We start from the raw sequence: 20,339 nt of genomic DNA, 5'->3' as shown, positions 1-20,339 counted from the left end.
AAAAAAGGAACAGATGAAAATATTGACAAAAACATTTGAACTATTGAAAAGAGTATTATGCATTGTCCGCTTCACTTCACCACCGACTTCGCCTTTTCGCTTTGGTCACGAGGATCAGAAGGCAGGGGACATGCCCCTCGGAGCTGTCTCCTGCAGTCCGTGCAGGGATCCGGAGAGGCGAGTGTTCCAAAACGGAGCAGAAAGAAAAACCACTCTCGCTTCCGAGAGGAGTGGAAAAGAAAACTGCACGTGATGTGCTCTGCCTCCCTCTCTTCTGCTGATCCAGCAGATCAACCCCAATCATCACACACTGCATATTAAATATTTAATTCTTCTCCGTAAAAACAATAATAATCTGGTTTAGGAGTGGGATCATGTTTTCACTATTCATTTGTTCCCATGTTTCTCTGAACAGGTTCCAGGTTCACTCTTGTGACTTCGTACTGTTGATCTTTCTTTCTTCCCTTGAATATCTCGCTCCCTTTTTCTCGTCATATTGCTCCTAATATTTTTTCTCTCTTTGGTACCCAGCTGCTTTGATTCTCTCCATCCGCGTTCGTATTATTTCGGAGCAAATCCTGTCTCACTGCGTTCTGTCAATTCGCAATAGAGCGAATATATGAACGCAAGGAGCAGGTTTGCTCCTCAATAATGAGTTCTGAAATCCCTCACTCTTTCTTCTCTTCTGATCTTAAACACTCCTGTCTAGCACCACATCGTGCGGCGGATGAATAGAGGGACTGCGGATGAAGGTGCGGACCTTGTCTCCACTCCCTCCCTTTCTTGGAATGTTTTCGGGGTGTCCTTGATCGGGTCTTCTGCACTTGAGCGGGCCTGACAATTTGTCCTATGCTTCTATCTCTGCGTTTCCTCCGATCAGTTTCAAGTTTTTTCTGTGAGGCAGTCCGTCTGCCCTCCGTCAGCTCCATAATGCTGCGGGGAATTATGGGGGGTGTCTCATCACCTTTAGGAAGTTGTGCTATATCACTCTCATGCTGCGAACTCCTCTCTCGAATTGTCCCTCGTCTCTTCGATCTCTTTTTCTTGCTCATATCCACTTCTCCCCCCGCTTGTGATGTTTCTTTAGGATACTCCTTTGTTTCAGATTATGTATTCTCATTTATAATATCCTCTCTTTCGCTATCCTTCTCAGACTTGTCTCCCTTTTCAGCACGGGGTACTGGGCTACCGATTGTCCCCAGGATCCAATTTGTGTCTTGAACAAGTAACACTGAATAATATTCCTGGTCCACTCTCGAACCTTGCTCCCATCTCTCATAAGCATTGATAGCCTTCCAGTCCGCTCCTTCTCGTCTTGCTAAGTGTGTAATCACTGCGTGTCTTATTGAGAACACCGTGAAAGTTTCGGGTATTCCGTTCTCTCTCAGAACAGCCGTTAACTCTTCCTTAATTTTCTACAGATTAGCAGGCATGCTCCCTTCTATGTCAAACCGTACATGTTCATCCTTGAACGTTGTCTTTGTCAACTCCATCCAGCGTTGAAGCGCCTCCACTGCATCGATACGTGGATTGGGGTGTTTCTTTATGATAATCTTAACCGTCTTTCCCCCTGATGTTTTTGTTTGAACTTGTGTCTGGACAAAATTATCTTTAAATTTCGATGTCTCACTTCTCATTCTCTCCAGCTCTACTGGCCTTTAAGCACCAAAAATCATAATGAGGATGAGGGCTATCTTCTGGAGTGTTTGTAGGTCTGTTATATCGTGGGTGGCTTCTGCCCATTTCGTGATGATTGTTAAGCCCCACATTGATTTGTATCGCTTGCCCCTTCTCGGCTTCTCCCCAACGTAACTCTTTAGAAATATATCTTTATCTTTCACATAAATCTTTATTTCTCTTAATAGGTTAATAAATTCCAGTACTTTCCGAACTGTCTGATAAATCAATTCACTTTACTGGTTAGTATTCGAAAGTGTTTTTGTGAACTCTGCCATGATTTATTTGACATCTTTGGTTGCGAGAGGGTCAGTGTCATTTATGCCTTCTCAATCCAAGAATTGCTAAAATCTTTTCAGCGCTCTTCATATATCTTTTTCACTTTTCTGATTTTTCAGTATTGTTGCTGCTATGTCCTTTGCTCCAACGCATTCTCCCCATGTTAAGAAGAGATCCCTTTTCTGTATGTTCTCTTCTCCAGCGTAATGCTTATTACCTCTCCTGGGGGTAATTTCCAGTCATCATTTCTCATCTCTTTTGAAGTCAATCCAATGTTTCTCAATATCGAACTAGTTCAATCTCGTTTTTAAACAATTCCTTCTTTCTCTTCCTTTTCAAAGAGGATAGTCTCCACATATTTCTGCAGGGCACCGAAGCAATCGGGTCTGAAATTGAATCAAGTCTTCTCGGTGCGACTATTTGCAATATCTCTGTGACTTTTTCCACTCTCAGTGCATAGTCCGGTTTCTTCTAAGTCCAGCTGAGTGCGTCAATCAGCATTTTAGCTGAGATAAGCGGAGTCTTCTCCTAGTTTCATCATGCCATGCAATGCGGCTTATATCTGTATCCGCCTCTCGCAGTTTTCAGCGGTCTCATTCTCTGTCTTCTCCTCGTTTTTTCTTGAGTTTCACTTCTTCAATTTTCTCGCGAAATTTCGCGGTTACAATATCGAAACCTTTTTCGCGAAAATGCACTGTTTCTTTTCGTATTATCTATTCGCAATTTCTCTTAATTTCTTTCTCTATCCTAATCTCGCAGCAAACTCAGCTTTCTCTTCCTTCAAACCCTTTTAGTCAAAAGTGATTTGTCACTCCACTTTAATCTCGCAAAAATTCACGTCTGTCTTTAATCTCTCAGTCCAGATATGTTTTGCGGTTTCTCATTTGTGATAATTTCTCTTATAATGAATCTTCTCATTTCTAATAGTAAATAAATGATATTTCACTTTTTTTGTTTGATATTGTTTCATAATATAGCTTGCCAATATTTCATTTGCCAATAGCTATTAATTTTCTGAGTTTTCGATCTCTATTATCATCTCGCTGCAAATCGCGGTTCTCTGCAATCTCACCTCTAATGGTCTCGGTATTGAACGCGGTTTCTCTTTCATCTCTTGGTCTGGCGGTTGAGTGCAGCTCTCTTTTCTCTCTCTATTCTCATGATCTCGAGATCTAACGAAGTTTGATTTTTGAAACTATCTCTCGAATATGCACAGCTTCATTTTTGATAATTATCTTTTAACCGCAATGAAATTAACCTTCTATTGCAATCTTGCTGAAATATATGTATCAATTTTCACAAATATCCTTGTATAATAATAATATGAATATTTCATCACTGTATTTATCAATATCTCGTGTCACTGCGCAGCTCTTTTCCTGAATAATCTTCTTTTGATATAAAGCAGATTCTCTATTTATCCATCTCTCGCTTCAGTTCTCGGCTCTTCTTTTATTTAATCAAATCATGATCTTGCGGCAAAGCGCGGCTCTCTCTTCTCTCACCTCAATCAAGGTCAAGAGATTAAACACGATTTTACTCATTGCAGTTATTTCGAGACAATGCACTGTTTCATTTCAATTTCAAATATTTCAATTTCAACAAAACTTTTTATTGATGATGATCTTGCTGTTATATGTGTGTCAACATTCTCAAAAACATCTTCGATATTTTGCAGATTTTCCATTTATCTATATCTCACGGCAATGCACGGCTCTTTTCCACTTTTGTCTTCATTAATATTTTCTCTATTTTGTATTTTTATTCTTTGGAATAATCTTCTGAGAATGCACAGCTTCACTTCAATAAATTATCTTTCAATTGAAAACTAGTTCTTTCTCAAAAATAATCTCTCTGTAATTTATGGATCTATCATTTTTAATTTTTGAGGTTTCAAGTGTTTTTTTAATTTAACTATTTATCACTTCAATACGTTGTTCTTTTTCCTTATAAATAAACAAAATATTATATTGTTTTATTCTCTTTTTTAAAGTCAATAAATTATCATTTCTTCATTTTGTTTAAATATCTCACTATTTCTCGTGGTTTCAGTTTCTGAAATTGTCTTGTGGCACAACGCTTTACTAATTCAAATAATTATCTCACTCTGTTTTGCAGCTTCTGTTATTGATATTATCTCTTCAAAATGTGCGGCTCTCTGTTCAATTCTTTCGGCTGTGCACTATCTTCTGTTCCGGATGTTGTTTAACATTCACAGATCCTGGAAATTTTTCAATAATAATTTTTCCTCTTTCCAGTTTCAAAAATTGATCTAATTCTTTTCCATCTCCTTCTCTGTGTTTTATAATTACAGGTTGTTGCTTCATTTTCATTGAGGACAATTAGGATCAATTTTGGATTTGAGAATTGGTGAAGTCAGATCTCAAACTTCCCATAAATCGTGATTAATACTCATTATTGAGGAGCAAACCCGCTCCTTGCGTTCGTAGATTCGCTCTATTGCGAAATTTCAATTCTGTGAAATGGTGAAAAAAGAATATTTGCTATTCGGAGATGTGAAAAAAAATACATCTTATTTCCTTGAGCATTCACGAAGCAGACTCACAAACCTATTGTTATTTCATCAAAAAATATTCTGTTTTGAAGATCAAATATTTTATGAAAGCTTGTTAAATTACTCTTAATTCTTCTTCTTCCAACTTCACAAATATCTTTCTTTTTGTTGTTTTTCTTTTCATTTCTTCCATTTATTCTTTCTTCTTTTTTTTCAATCGTTTTGAAATACTCAAAAAGGAATTTTAACAATTCCACAGAATCATTTTTTGCAAATTCGATTGTCTCATTTCATCCAAAACACTCCAATAGCCCCACTCTCCAACAAATCATCTATATCCTCATTTCTGTTTTCTGCTGCATTTCTGAAATTAGAAATGCATCGATTTCAACTTTCTCTGTAATAACCCTTTTCTGCTCGAAATACCTGAGAAATGCCGCAAATAATCCCTGCTAATTCATCCTTCAACAATTTATATGAGGATGGGAAATGTGAACTCATTTTATTCAATCTCCCGATTTTTATTTCTTTTTTCGCTTCCTTTCCTTTTTTCTCTCTTAATCCGCACATTTAACATGCTCTTCCTTTTCATTCACTTTCTCTCTCGCAAAGTGCAACTCATTCATCGATTTTTCTTCATAACTTTTTCCGTATCTTTATCAACTTTTCAAAAAAAGAAAAATCAGTCAATCTAATAGGACTGATGAACAAGGAAGCCATATCTCTGATGGTATATGTTGATTTCTTTGATTTCTTTGATTGTTTGTTCTTGTTGCGCTTTCTCAATCTCAAGAAAATCAAGATCTTCATATCACAACGAATCAAAAATACCCATTCAAAGCACAATAGATTATCAAATAAATAAATAAATAATAAATCAAATCTCAGAAAAGATGCTTCTTCCATTTTTTGCTCTGCCATATTCTTCTGTTCTTCATGAAATTTAAATTGAGAATAGATAAGATGTAACAAGAAAAGAAATTTCACCAAAGGAAATCGAAAATTTTATTCAAATAACAAACAAAAACGTGCAATTTTCTTGTCTTCTTTTTCATTGATAACATCTTTTTTTTTTCGTGCCATTCATTTCAACAGTGAAGCAAGAAAAACAAACGATTCATTCTCGAATTTAAAACAATCAAACAAAATGGCAAATTCTTTGAGTTTGTGAATAAAAGCGAATTTATTAGAACACATAATTAACATTTTTCATGTGCGTTTCATAAGCATAATCAAAAAAATGTTCTGTGTTATTCAAAGGTTTGTGCCCATCACCAACCAAAATTTTATTGCTAACAAAAGTATTGAAACACATGTTATTGTCGAATTCAATGTTTATGCAAGCATTGAATAGGATTTCAATTCCACAGATAAATTCAATAAAAAATTATCATTGAATCATTATTCCATAAATAAACAATTTGTGTATATTTCAACAAAAAGATCTAACAAATTCAACGAATTGATTTTGCTTCTTGGATTTTATGATTTGCGCAATTTATTCCATGAGAAAAAATAAAGAAAAGTATCCTGATCGTTGTGAAATGAAGGAAATAACTTTATTTTGCAGTAATCTTCCCCTTTCGAATTATTTCGTTCCAATAATACATATCTTCTAAAATCATGTATCGATGTTCTATGAGTGCAGAAACTTTTCTCAGGCAACATCTCTAACGGATTAGTGAGATTCATTTTCTTTTCTTAAATAATTTTTGGTAACCGTTTTTCGTATTTTCAACTTTTCTTTCTCTCCTCCCCGCTTCTCTGTTCATTCTTATGTTTTTTTTCGAATTTTCACAGATACAACAATTTCGTGAGTTTTTCCCATGATCAACAAAAAATAAGACTTTCACGCAACGATTAATGTCAGCTTGATGACCCATCTCCTTTGGTGCAATTTTTCCATATGAATCTGTTCGAAGCTTTTCTTTTCCGTTCAACTCGTGTGATGGAATCGATCAAGAAACAAGAACATATCTGTATCGACAAATGTCTATTCGCTTCTGACAAACACTTCCGAATCTTCAGCAAACTGTTCATTAATCAAGCAGAAATAGGAGTAAGTTAAGATTTCTTTGTCATTTTTGCAGTTCAAATATATTTCCCTGCACTTAGCTGTATCATTGATGAAAAAGTTGCGATGTGAATAAAAAATGTCCGTCCAGCTGCAATTCACCAGCACACTTCACACAAAAGCATCTCCTTTTATGGATGATCTTCAAACTCGTTGCTGTTGAACTTTTGCCAGGCAGTTCTAAGATCGCATTCACTTGGAAGATTCAATCCAATCATCCTTCTATCAAAGCAGAATGAGAAATATGACGATTGGCAAGACGTTTGACAGATAAAAGCTGAAAACACACATTTATCATTGCTTTTTTTCAAACATAAGCTATTTTTGATGATATGTTAATTTGTTATAAAGCTTTTGAAACATTCAATTGAATTTTCTCACTTGTCAATTTTTTATTGAATAACAATCAAAAATTTTAAAAAAAATTGGAATAATCTATATATTTACAAAAATTGAAAATTTCAATGTTTTGAATCAATGCTTCAATTGAAGATCGTATTCAATGAAAGAAAACAATAAATGGAAGCAATATGAATAAAAAGAATTATGAAACATACAAACCAAATTCATTTCATATCAAATAAAGGAATTAATATTTTGATGCGTAAAAATTTTCATATTCAAAAATAGAATGAATAGCGCTTCTCGTTATTTCAACTAAGTTTAGTGAAGAATACACATAATTAATTATAGTGGCAATTTTTTGAAATATAACTTTTTTTCATTTCTCGTGAATCTCGTATATACAAAATATAAATGAAAATGATATTTGTTTTGATGAATATGTTCAAAATTATTTAAAAATTACGATTGAGATATATTCAATGAATAAAAAAAAGATGAAGGAATAGAAAATAATAAAAGATGGGTTTTCAAGTGTATTTTCATTTAAAAAAGATGCATTCAGCTCAACAAGAAAATGAATGATTTTTTGTGCGCTTTAAGTTGCTTAAATAAAAAATGAATGTCTATTCTTGCTGTTTCAACAAAGTTTTATTAAAAATACACACAAAAAATATTATAGTTAATAATTAAAACATATTATTTTTTTTTATAATTGTGAATTTCGTATATCTTGAAAATAAATAAAAATGGAATATATACCAAATGAATAAATACAAATTGACTTTATTTTTTTTTTCTAAAAAAACATATGTGCATTCTCTGTGAAAAAAAAAGATGAGAGTTCTCAAAATGATAAAAGACGGTTTTTCGAATGATTTTTTATTCTGAAAAGATGCGTTTCACTCAACATGAAAAAGTCAGTATTTTTATTATGTTTTTAGTTGTTCGAATAAAAAAAAGGAGAAAAACAAGAATTTGAAAGTCAAAAATGAGATAATGATTTTCAGGAATTGTTCTCGTATCAGGAATATTTTTTGTGTGAAGAATGTCAGAAAATATCTATTCTTATCAAATTGAAAAAAATAATCACAACTAACCTTTGAGAACAAAAATACAAAGTATACAATGAACCATAAATGACAATAATTTCAATGCAATTTATGTTTGTGTGGATCTTTAATTGTTCTGAGATAAGAACATCAACTTTAATGTTTTTAACATTTGTATTATTGCAAATTACTCTTTCCATTAATTCAGAAACAGTTGAACCTATATATGTAAAAGGAAGTGCTATTGATGATTCAGGAACAGGGACAAAGGAAAGTCCAGTGAAAACGTTGAACACGGCATATACAAAATTCGATGGCAAAGATAGCGATGCAGTATATACAATAAAAATAATTAAAACAGCAGATCCTCAACCAGCTGAATCAATAACATTCGACAAACAAATCGGAGTGAAAGTTGTTGGTGTAGCCATAAAGGAAGCAGATAATTCAGAGGATGAAGCTGAAGTGGAGTTAAATTGCAAAATTGAAGCAACAGATGATCTGATAAAGTGTAGGAAAACAGTTGAATTGAGTAAGATTTCATTCATCTTCCCTTTTTCATTGGCATCTGCGGAAACAACTGATACGCTTTCACTGATCGCGGCTGAAGACGATTCAAATTTGTTGAAAATTACAAGTTGCAAGTTTAAACGTCCTGATGTTATTCCAGCAGATTCAATGGCAAAAATACATCTTGTTAATGTTAAAGCAGGAGAGTTGCAAATGAGTGATGTTCAATGCAGTGACGAAGAAAACATGATAATGTTCACTGTTACACCATTCTTAATTGAGGGAGTCACATCTGTCAATTTGGCCTCATTAGATTTACAAATGATGGGATCACTTCCAAGTGCTGTGATCAAGGTTGTTGGAAAAAACAATGATGCACTATCAATTTCATTGGACAGTTGTCAATTTTCAACGGTTGTCTCAGCAGAAGGTCTTAGCGGTGCATTACACGTGGAGAGTGTGAATGAGAGGAGTACATTCACTGTTAAAAATACAAATCCAACAAATTTTGTTGGGTGCACGACCCCAACTGGAAAAGCAGGTGCAATTTTTCTTCAAATGACATCATTAGAGAGCGCTGATAAGTTATCATGGCCTCAAACGGAAAACAATTTACAATTTGTATATTGTGCTGTTGGAGATGAAACAAAATTGACGATGACAGCATTATATTTGGATGTTCCAGTATCTCTTCATGCAGCAATTGCAACTGCAATGAAAGCGAGCTTTGCACATAGTTATGTGAGAACGACAAATAAAAATTATATAATGGCAAAAAAAACAGAAAATGAAGATGAAGATATTGTTTCAAAGTACATTGACCCAGCTCCAAAGGATGTGAAAACTGTTTATGTCAAAAGTGGGGCAACTGGAGGAGAAGGAACAGATTCAAAACCATGGGCCAACATAAAAGAAGCCTATGATCATTTAACTGAAGCAAGCGAAGATGGTTACTGTATTGAGATTATGAAAGCTGATGAACAAGTGGCGGCATTGGTTGCAGAGGTGAACACATTTGATAAAGCAACTTTAGTGACAATTGAAGGGTATCTTGATAATGTTCAGTCTGAAATGGTTGTGGAAGTTAATTGCGCATCTGGAAAAGGAACTGAAGGAAAAGACTTATTCACGTGCAAGAAAGCTGTTGCATTCAAAAAGTTGAAAATGACATTCCCATTATCATTTGAGAAAAAGGGGACAGCTATGTCAAATGATGGAACATTGGCACTTATTCATGCAGATTCGGAATCAACATCTCTGACTATTGACACTTGCATATTTAGTCCATCAACAGACATTAAGGATAGCGATGAGGTGAAAATCCATCTTGTAAGAATGAGTGCAGGGACTCTGACCATGAATATGGTTGGGTGCCCAAATGTGTTAGAAGATGAGTTTGGTGCTGTTTTATTTTCAAAATCACCATTTTTAATTGAAAGTGTGAGTGCTGTTTCATTAACCTTGCTGGACATTGAAAAGTTGACTTCAAAAGAGAGTGCTGTAGTGAAGATAGTGGGAAAAGCTGATACAGCTGTTAAAGTTGTGTTAGATGGTTGCTCATTTGCAAGTTGCAGTTCAAGTGATGAATCAACAGCAACAAGCGGAGCATTGTTTGTTGAATGTGAAAATAAAGGGAGCACATTTACAGTGAAAGAGACATACCCAACATCATTTGTATCATGTAATTGTGCAAAAGGAAAGTCAGGTGCTTTGTATCTGAAAATGACAAATATTGAAAAAGCAGACCAATTGAAATGGCCAAAAACTGAAAATAATTTTAAATTCACTGAGTGCACAGCAGGTAAAGGAGATTCCGAAAAGAGTACAGGAATATATTTGGATGTGCCAGTTGCCCTTCATGAAGAAATTGCAATTGAAATGAAAGATGGTTTTGCAACAGGATATGAACGAGGAACAAATGACTGGAATATTGTTGCCAACAGTGAAGATGGAGATGTTGACTTCACCTCAAAGTACTTTGATCCAGCAATTGCATATGTGAAGAAAGATGGAAGTGATGAAAAGGGAGAAACATATGAAACTCCAATGGGTAGCATTAAAGCTGCGTATGATAAATTAATTACAAAGAAAAGCATCTCTGGATATATGATCAAAATAATAAAGGAAGAAGATGCTGAAAAGATTCTTAAAGCAGAAGCTGTGACATTCGAAAAAGAAGTTACGATTGTTGGAGTGAATCAAGTTAAAGATGAAAGTACCAAAACGACAAAAGAAGTTGAAGAAGAAGTGACACTTGATTGTGATGCCAAAAATGGAGGAAATTTGTTCACATGCAAGAAAAAAGTTGAGTTCAGAAGTGTTTCATTTTTGTATCCATTGTCGTTGTATCCGATTGATCCTCCAGCTTCATTAAATGATGAACCAGAAATTTATTCACTGATTGTTGTTGATGGAGCAGATGCTAAGTTGATCGTTGCGAACTGCAAATTTGTCAGACCAGAGCCAGTTGCACCGACAAATGATGTTGTTGCTGCAATGATCCAGATTGCAAATGTCAAAGCTGGAGAATTAGAAATGAGAGATGTGAAATGCACTGATGAGAAGAATGAAGCATGTTTCTTGAAACCGTTATTCGAAGTTAATGGAGCATCATCTGTGAAATTAGACACAGTTGAGATCAATAAAGTGATAGTGATGGATGGAGCGGCAGTTAGCATTCAAGATGCTACTGATAAAGCAATGAAAGTCGAAATTGAAGGGTTGACCATGAATGGCGTGACATCACAAAGCGGATTTACTGCAGGAATATTGATGAAGATGGTTGATGGGGATTCAATAGTGGAAATGGGAAAAGAAAAGAAATGCACGTTCAAGTCGTGTGTCGCAGCTGAAGGAAAGGCAGGTGCAATTTTCATTGAGGTGAAAAAAGCAGTTGATCATTTGAAACTTCCAGCTGAAGGAAATCTTGATATTGACAGCACAAACAAAGGGAAAGATTCATCAGTTGCATCGTTGTGCATTATTGCTGAAGATTTTGAAAACTTTTGTAAACAAGAAAATGCATTTGGGTTTGCAAAGAATTACAACAATGATAACAAAGGATGGATCGTGGGAGCAAAAGATGAAAAATCTGACCTTGAAGATGTGTATGAGAAATACTTGAAGAAAGAGGAGTCAGAACCAGAAAAGAAGAAGATGAGTGCTGGAACAATTGTTGCAATTGTGGTTCCAATTGTTGTTGTGGTGATTGTTGTGGTTGTGGTGATTATTGTAATTGTTGTTGTCAGGAAGAAGAGGTCTCGCAACTAAAAAAAGAAAAGTCAGAACATTAATTGTTGCTGATGTGCTATATTAAAAAAGTTTAAGGCTTATTTTTTTTTTTTTCTTTTTATTTTTAATTAAGTTAAACCCGTGATGCTGAAGTTTTTGATTTTTATTATGCTTGTTTGTTGATAACAAACATGCAATCTTTCATCTATTTCCTTCTTTTCTTTTCTTTTCCTTTATCTTTTGATATAATTAATTTGTTTATTTTATTTTTGTGGCACAATTCCACGCACTATTATCATCATCAAGGCTGTATTCAGTCTTTGATGAATATATTAGCAAAACTTTTCAATAAATTTTCATTTTTTGAAATGCTATTTGACTCATCGTGCATTTGTCGTTCAAATAAAAAGTTTGTGCTTTTGAAATTAACTTTTGATCCTTGTTATTAAAAAAGAATGAATATAGGAAACCATTATTGAGATAATTCTTTTTTGATGAAATATTGACTTTGATAATTGTTTATTGAAAGTCAATAGAATTAATTTCTAAAGCAAATGATTATCAATAGTGATAAAAAGTTATCAATTTGTTGCATTCGAAAATAATATCAAAAATTATTTTATGAAAAGAGCTCATGACTTTTAATTCATTTTTATTTGCAAAATTGTGATTTGATTTCCAACTTAATTTGTTTGAAAACTTCTTCTTTCTTCATATTTTGTCGGTGAGTTTCTTTTTCATATCGAATTTCGAAACATTTTGTTTTTATAAAAAAGCAGACAAAACTCTTTGATTTCAAATTGCAAGCAATCTTATGTGGGTAAAAGATGAAAATTTTCGGAAACTTGCATCCATGCTTAATGCGATTTAAGTTGACTGACAATTCACTTAGGATTCGTAATTTATCCATTCACGATGCTTGCTATATTTGATTTTTATTCTCTTTTGTTTTTCATTTTTTGATAATTATGCTTTTCTCAAAAAACTGAAACAACAATTTGGATCATTCTGTTTTTTAAATAAATGAGCCATATTTTTCCGAAAGCGTTTATGATGACAAAACACACATGCCCATTGATGCCCAGTTTTCAAGTGAATTGTCTCATAATTTGCTGCTCCCGCAGTTTTTGACCCATTCCACACACACCAAGTTAACGAATTCGTCCCATTATCTGAATTCTGCTGTCTCGCTAGTTTCGATGGATTCCCTTCACTCCCGCTGATTGCAACATTCTGTGATCGATAGCACATGACAAACGAGGTGTTCGAGGCATCCAAGGAAGATGAGGGGCTGTTGAGCGAGGGGACAATGCCCCCATCATACACATCCCACACTGATACAAATTCACACCCACTCATCAGAAATGATGTTTGGCCCAACCCTTCACCCAGATGTGTTGTTTTCTGTGGATCTGTGGAGATGTTGAAGAAGGTCAGTCGGGTGAGTGTCACAAGGGGTATCAAAGGCGGTGCCAGAAACGGGTCTGAAGACACACAAAAAGATGAGAAATCTGACCCACTCACCAATACACTCCCACCTTCTCCACTTTCTTCTCCTCTTCCTTCGCTTCCTCTTCCTTCTCCACCTCTTCTTCCTCCACCTCCTCGTTGTCCTCCTCTCTCTCCTCCTTTACCTCTTCCGCTTCCTCTTCCCCATCCTCCTCCTCCTCTTCCTCCCCCACCTTCTCTCTCACTCCTCGTCCGCCCCATCCTCCCTTCTCCTCCAAACAACCTCCTTAAATTCATTTCTTCTCTTTTTATCCAGCTCAACAAAATATATCTCAATCATCCTGGAAATTTATTTATTTATTCCGTCTCTTCTTCTGGTCATTTTTATTTTCTCTGGAAATATTAGCATTTTCTTTGTAATTGAAGAAGTTAGCAATGATCGAATGAAACTTTCAACTTCAAATGTTGTGAAATGCTCTTCTTTTTAATTCTTCATTGAAATCTTTCAAATGACTTGTACCAATTTTTTGAAAATGAAAATGACTTATATTTATATGTTTGAGTGAGGGAATGACTAAAAACAACCATATGACTGATTTTCCTTTTTTTATCATGAAAAATAACGAAGTGTTATCAAAAAATATTTGCGTAAAGAGTCTGGTTGATCGAAAAAAAAAGTGATGAATATGCAAATATATATTTTTAATGCTATTAATATTTAAGCCTCTGAGACAGACAAATATTTTATGTTCCTTTCGATAAGTTGATTGACAATTCTTTCAACTTTTAATTTTTTTAATGTATTTATGATGATTCGCAATGGAGTGAATCAACAAATGCTAGGGGCAGGCTTGCTCCTCAATAATGAGAATTGATTACGATTTATGGGTTGTTTTAGATCAAACTTCTCCAATGCTCACATTTTCTTGAACATCATTGTCCGCATTTGAAATGGAACAAAAACCTGTTTGAATGCCAAACAGCGACAGCGAGGACATAAGATTTGATCTTGCACATAGACTTTCAAGAGTAGAAAACATGATTGAAGAATTCGCTAGGAGCTGAACATGGCCAATGCAGTCCGGATCAACGGGAGTGTTGCCAATGAAGAAAGTTAAGAGGGAACTACTTACAAGAAGAAGCAGATCGAGATCGAGATAGCCTGAGTAAGATTCAAATTTTATTGATGTGATCGCGAGGGGGAAACAAGGACAGCCTGAGAAAGGACATTGCACATACAGCCGGATGAGGAGATTGGAGGATGAAGATGACAGTGATTGGGTTTCAGAAGAGCAACAGCTGTGGGAAGAAGAAGAAAGCTCACGAGACTTTTCCAGAATTTTTCCTTGGGAATGGCTGATATCCATGAAACAGGTTGGTGAGTTGAGGAAGTTTATTGAGTTTTGCAAAGCTGACTCGATAAGAATGAGCGATGACATATTGAATACATTTATTCCAGAGAGCGAGATGGAGTTTTTCACAGACACACAGACACAAGCTGGAACGCGCTAGCTAGGACAGCTATTTCAACGAAGGGGAGAAGAGACTCACCAGAGGCTAGTCGAGCAATCGAACTCCTCCAGCCTGCCCTGGAATCGGGCTTCGAAGCAGCGAAAGCGATCGCCGCCCTCACGGTTAAGGAATTGGAGAAAACGCACCTCATGGAAGAGGAGAAGGAACGACTAAGAGGATTGTTTTGCTCCTATGCGCTTATCGCCGACTGTATCAGCAGAATTAACCTACTAAAGGTTATTCCCCAATCGAGTTGGGAAAGTGCGAAAGGCTTTCTAGAAGGATGAATGTCTAAGGAAGTGCCGGAGAACCTGAGAAAACTCGTGGAGAGCACAAGCTTTTTTCAAGCAGAGGGAGATGCAGCAGGATACGGTGCATCTCCCGACTCTCCAACAGGTTTCGGACCCACAACAGTCAGAGGTGGACTTACGAGAAGATACAGTTCGGGAAGAAGCACCCAAGGATTTGTATACAGACAGCTCCAGAGAAGAGGATACGGCAGGAGCTTCACAGACTTCAAAGGAAAGAAGAGAACACCCCAGTTCCAGTCCCAGTTTGTTCCAACATTCGCTGGGAGGTCAGCCCCTATCATTGGACCATTGCCATCAGCTCCTCCAAGTACTAAATGGGGAACAGCTGTGGAATCGACTTTCGGAAAGAGATAATGTGCACAGGATTAGTGAGGAAAAGGGAAGAGAGAGTAGAGAGAGAAGAGAGAGACGAGGTTAGCCGCTAGACCGAGAGAGGAGAGAGAGAAGCAAATTGCAGCGAAATGAATATACAACGAGAAACCGTAGCTCCAGGCGAGAAGCGATCAGAGACTGAAGTATCAAAACAACAGGTGAACGTCAGAGAGACTCTGAGCTCGTTAGACCAAAGGAAGGAGAGAGAACAAGAAACTACATGGAATCGCGTGATGGAGAAATTGAGAAAAGATACGCAACTCGATACGACACAACTGAAGAAGACTCCACATATTCCCGAGTGATGAGACAGATGAGTGAGATGAGGAACGAGAAGATAGTTTGGAGAGTTTCTGGGACTGTTTCAGAGTCCCCAACTGGGACTGCTCTGGAGGTGAGCTCGAAGACAGCTATTGAAGATACTCTCGAAGGAGAAGGGAATACACAGATGCAGCCTGGCCACAAGATACCAGAAGTGATGGAGAGTGCAGCGAGTGGACCACTGAGGGAACCACTTCCGGGGAGACAAGTGAACAGGCTGAGCGAGTGGAAGAAGATTGGGGGAGACAAACTTGTGAGCCGTGGTATTAAAGCCCGATGGAAAAGTCCCCACTCCCCAATTTCACTCGAGAAGAAAAATCACAGACAAGATTTTCGAGGGACGAAGGAGATGACGAACAATCATTTATCCCTCTTGGAGGAAGAATTGAAGGACGGAGTGGTGAAGCCCATACAGGAGTCGGAGGTGAAGTGGTTCAACCCGACATTCATGGTGATAAAGAAGAATGGAAAGTGGAGAAAGATCTTGGACTGCAGAGCTCCAAACGAGGAAGTGCAGGGAAAGCACTTCAAGATGGATTACCAGGAGACAGTGGTGGAACTCCTGGAGGAGAACGATTGGATGACCACTCTGGACATATCGAGTGCATACCAGCATGTCAAATTGGACGAACAGTTCAGTCCCTATCTGTGCTTCAGCTTTCAAAGTCACTGCTACGCCTACGTGGGGATGCATTTTGGAGCGAAAGATCCCCCAGAGAACTTATAAAAATTATGAGACGGGCAGCGTCATATATCAGAGAACATTGGAAGGTTAAGCTGGTGATATATCTGGACGACATCCTCTTCATGCACCCAGACAGGGAAGTTTTGAGATAGATCTCACAGGAGATAGCCCTGTTCCTGAGGAATCTGGGCTGGATACTATCGGAGGAGAAACTGAAATTGGAACACACAAGGAGTGCGGAATTTTTGGGATGGCTGTGGAATTCAGAGAAGATAGAAGTGACGCTCCAATAGAGGAAGAGAGTGCTGCCGCTAGAGGATGTGCGAACATGGATAGCACATGCAAAGGAAAGAAGGAGACAAAAGACGAGAGACTTAGCAGAACTCCTCGGGAGACTGAATTTTGTGAGGCTGAAGCACCAAATAGCGAGCTTGTGGATGAAGCGCATGCAATATGGGCTGAGTCAGGCGATAGCCCGCGGTGACTGGAAGGGAACAATTACAGTCAACCCAATGATACTGGGAGAATAAACACATTGAAGAAAGATCCTGCAAGAGATCAGACCAAGGAGTCTGAAGAGAAGAAACAGACCAGCAGAGTTAATGACAGACGCGTCAGAGCTGGGATGGGGTGCAGTGTTAACAGCACAGACAAAGAGCAAGGAGGAGAAGATTTTTGTCCATGGAAGTTGGACCCATCAGGAGAGCGCGTTAGCGACAGACGAGAATGAGTCCAGAGCAGTGTTGAAGACACGAGAAAGATAGGGAGCATGGCTGCAAACAACAGAAGATAGACCACATCTGTCTGAGGACAGACAACATGTCCACGAGATGGACAATTCAGAAGAAGAGGGGAGCTCCATCGCTCATTCCAACACTGAGAGCATTGGAGAAGAAACTGAACAGCCTGGACATGACAATACAAACGGAACACCTCCCGTGAGAGCAGAACACGGAGGCATATTTACTCAGCCGTATGGCGAGAAAGTCGGACCATGCACTGAGAGTGGAAAAAGTCACAGAGATATTGCAAATAGTCGCACCGAGAAGACTTGATTCAATTTCAGACCCGATTGCTTCGGTGCCCTGCAGAAATATGTGGAGACTATCCTCTTTGAAAAGGAAGAGAAAGAAGGAATTGTTTAAAAACGAGATTGAACTAGTTCGATATTGAGAAACATTGGATTGACTTCAAAAGAGATGAGAAATGATGACTGGAAATTACCCCCAGGAGAGGTAATAAGCATTACGCTGGAGAAGAGAACATACAGAAAAGGGATCTCTTCTTAACATGGGGAGAATGCGTTGGAGCAAAGGACATAGCAGCAACAATACTGAAAAATCAGAAAAGTGAAAAAGATATATGAAGAGCGCTGAAAAGATTTTAGCAATTCTTGGATTGAGAAGGCATAAATGACACTGACCCTCTCGCAACCAAAGATGTCAAATAAATCATGGCAGAGTTCACAAAAACACTTTCGAATACTAACCAGTAAAGTGAATTGATTTATCAGACAGTTCGGAAAGTACTGGAATTTATTAACCTATTAAGAGAAATAAAGATTTATGTGAAAGATAAAGATATATTTCTAAAGAGTTACGTTGGGGAGAAGCCGAGAAGGGGCAAGCGATACAAATCAATGTGGGGCTTAACAATCATCACGAAATGGGCAGAAGCCACCCACGATATAACAGACCTACAAACACTCCAGAAGATAGCCCTCATCCTCATTATGATTTTTGGTGCTTAAAGGCCAGTAGAGCTGGAGAGAATGAGAAGTGAGACATCGAAATTTAAAGATAATTTTGTCCAGACACAAGTTCAAACAAAAACATCAGGGGGAAAGACGGTTAAGATTATCATAAAGAAACACCCCAATCCACGTATCGATGCAGTGGAGGCGCTTCAACGCTGGATGGAGTTGACAAAGACAACGTTCAAGGATGAACATGTACGGTTTGACATAGAAGGGAGCATGCCTGCTAATCTGTAGAAAATTAAGGAAGAGTTAACGGCTGTTCTGAGAGAGAACGGAATACCCGAAACTTTCACGGTGTTCTCAATAAGACACGCAGTGATTACACACTTAGCAAGACGAGAAGGAGCGGACTGGAAGGCTATCAATGCTTATGAGAGATGGGAGCAAGGTTCGAGAGTGGACCAGGAATATTATTCAGTGTTACTTGTTCAAGACACAAATTGGATCCTGGGGACAATCGGTAGCCCAGTACCCCGTGCTGAAAAGGGAGACAAGTCTGAGAAGGATAGCGAAAGAGAGGATATTATAAATGAGAATACATAATCTGAAACAAAGGAGTATCCTAAAGAAACATCACAAGCGGGGGGAGAAGTGGATATGAGCAAGAAAAAGAGATCGAAGAGACGAGGGACAATTCGAGAGAGGAGTTCGCAGCATGAGAGTGATATAGCACAACTTCCTAAAGGTGATGAGACACCCCCCATAATTCCCCGCAGCATTATGGAGCTGACGGAGGGCAGACGGACTGCCTCACAGAAAAAACTTGAAACTGATCGGAGGAAACGCAGAGATAGAAGCATAGGACAAATTGTCAGGCCCGCTCAAGTGCAGAAGACCCGATCAAGGACACCCCGAAAACATTCCAAGAAAGGGAGGGAGTGGAGACAAGGTCCGCACCTTCATCCGCAGTCCCTCTATTCATCCGCCGCACGATGTGGTGCTAGACAGGAGTGTTTAAGATCAGAAGAGAAGAAAGAGTGAGGGATTTCAGAACTCATTATTGAGGAGCAAACCTGCTCCTTGCGTTCATATATTCGCTCTATTGCGAATTGACAGAACGCAGTGAGACAGGATTTGCTCCGAAATAATACGAACGCGGATGGAGAGAATCAAAGCAGCTGGGTACCAAAGAGAGAAAAATATTAGGAGCAATATGACGAGAAAAAGGGAGCGAGATATTCAAGGGAAGAAAGAAAGATCAACAGTACGAAGTCACAAGAGTGAACCTGGAACCTGTTCAGAGAAACATGGGAACAAATGAATAGTGAAAACATGATCCCACTCCTAAACCAGATTATTATTGTTTTTACGGAGAAGAATTAAATATTTAATATGCAGTGTGTGATGATTGGGGTTGATCTGCTGGATCAGCAGAAGAGAGGGAGGCAGAGCACATCACGTGCAGTTTTCTTTTCCACTCCTCTCGGAAGCGAGAGTGGTTTTTCTTTCTGCTCCGTTTTGGAACACTCGCCTCTCCGGATCCCTGCACGGACTGCAGGAGACAGCTCCGAGGGGCATGTCCCCTGCCTTCTGATCCTCGTGACCAAAGCGAAAAGGCGAAGTCGGTGGTGAAGTGAAGCGGACAATGCATAATACTCTTTTCAATAGTTCAAATGTTTTTGTCAATATTTTCATCTGTTCCTTTTTTCCACGTCATATTTGGGAGGGCGAAGTTCTCACTAAAACCACCCACACTTAAAGATCAAACTCATAATTTCGGAGCAAACCTGCTCTCACTGCGTTCTATCAAAATAATATTATTGATTGAATGAAATGCAATTTTTAAATTTTTTAAGCTGTATATCATTTAAAACTTAAAATATTATTGTGCACTGACATTATTTTTTGATGAAAAAATGTTACTGGCTGTAAAAATCAAAACTACCGAAATTGATGTTTTTCATTTTTCTGTTAATAATCAAATTTGTAAAAAACTTTTTTGAATATCAACATAATTAACATTCTAATATTAACAAATGATCATCTTAAAATTTTTTTTAAAAATTCATCGTTCTTAAAAAAATTTCATTTTTTCGAAAAGTGGATGAAATGAGAAAACAGATGAAAAAGAAACTTGTGAAATGTGAAAAGTTATAAAAACAATAAAAAGGGTATGATGTGTAATGTTGATGTCCCTTTAAACTTCCAGAATGTTATATTCATGGAAAGACCATCAATTTAATGATCAAAAAATAAAATTGAAAAATACCGAGATCTCAAAGTTAAAAAATTTTCGTTAAAAAATTTTTT

General features: G+C 37.4%; 5 protein-coding genes across 5 annotated transcripts; all 5 read left to right on the top strand.

Moving 5' to 3' along the window:
• Positions 1-8,098: 8,098 nt before the first annotated feature.
• On the top strand, positions 8,099-11,719 carry MONOS_14495 (uncharacterized protein; the record flags this gene model as incomplete). Its single annotated transcript, XM_067867300.1, has 1 exon — positions 8,099-11,719. One exon carries the CDS (start codon positions 8,099-8,101, stop codon positions 11,717-11,719), a length of 3,621 nt encoding a protein of 1,206 aa, XP_067725128.1.
• Positions 11,720-12,929: 1,210 nt separating this feature from the next.
• Positions 12,930-13,535, top strand: MONOS_14494 (uncharacterized protein; the record flags this gene model as incomplete). Its single annotated transcript, XM_067867299.1, has 1 exon — positions 12,930-13,535. One exon carries the CDS (start codon positions 12,930-12,932, stop codon positions 13,533-13,535), a length of 606 nt encoding a protein of 201 aa, XP_067725127.1.
• Positions 13,536-14,928: 1,393 nt separating this feature from the next.
• On the top strand, positions 14,929-15,306 carry MONOS_14493 (uncharacterized protein; the record flags this gene model as incomplete). The annotated part of the gene is made up of 1 exon (XM_067867298.1): positions 14,929-15,306. One exon carries the CDS (start codon positions 14,929-14,931, stop codon positions 15,304-15,306), a length of 378 nt encoding a protein of 125 aa, XP_067725126.1.
• A 238-nt stretch (positions 15,307-15,544) lies between these two features.
• MONOS_14492 (uncharacterized protein) lies at positions 15,545-16,814 on the top strand (the record flags this gene model as incomplete). The annotated part of the gene is made up of 3 exons (XM_067867297.1): positions 15,545-15,908; positions 15,959-16,416; positions 16,467-16,814. The coding sequence occupies 3 exons, from the start codon at positions 15,545-15,547 to the stop codon at positions 16,812-16,814; spliced, it is 1,170 nt and encodes a 389-aa protein (XP_067725125.1).
• A 1,287-nt stretch (positions 16,815-18,101) lies between these two features.
• Positions 18,102-18,632, top strand: MONOS_14491 (uncharacterized protein; the record flags this gene model as incomplete). Its single annotated transcript, XM_067867296.1, has 2 exons — positions 18,102-18,286; positions 18,398-18,632. The coding sequence occupies 2 exons, from the start codon at positions 18,102-18,104 to the stop codon at positions 18,630-18,632; spliced, it is 420 nt and encodes a 139-aa protein (XP_067725124.1).
• Positions 18,633-20,339: the final 1,707 nt, after the last annotated feature.

This window comes from Monocercomonoides exilis, assembly GCF_001643675.1.
Source record: "Monocercomonoides exilis strain PA203 chromosome Unknown scaffold30-1206723, whole genome shotgun sequence".
Lineage (NCBI taxonomy): Eukaryota > Preaxostyla > Oxymonadida > Polymastigidae > Monocercomonoides > Monocercomonoides exilis.
Note: the sequence above shows the minus strand (reverse complement) of the source record. Positions and strands in the feature narration are given on the sequence as shown.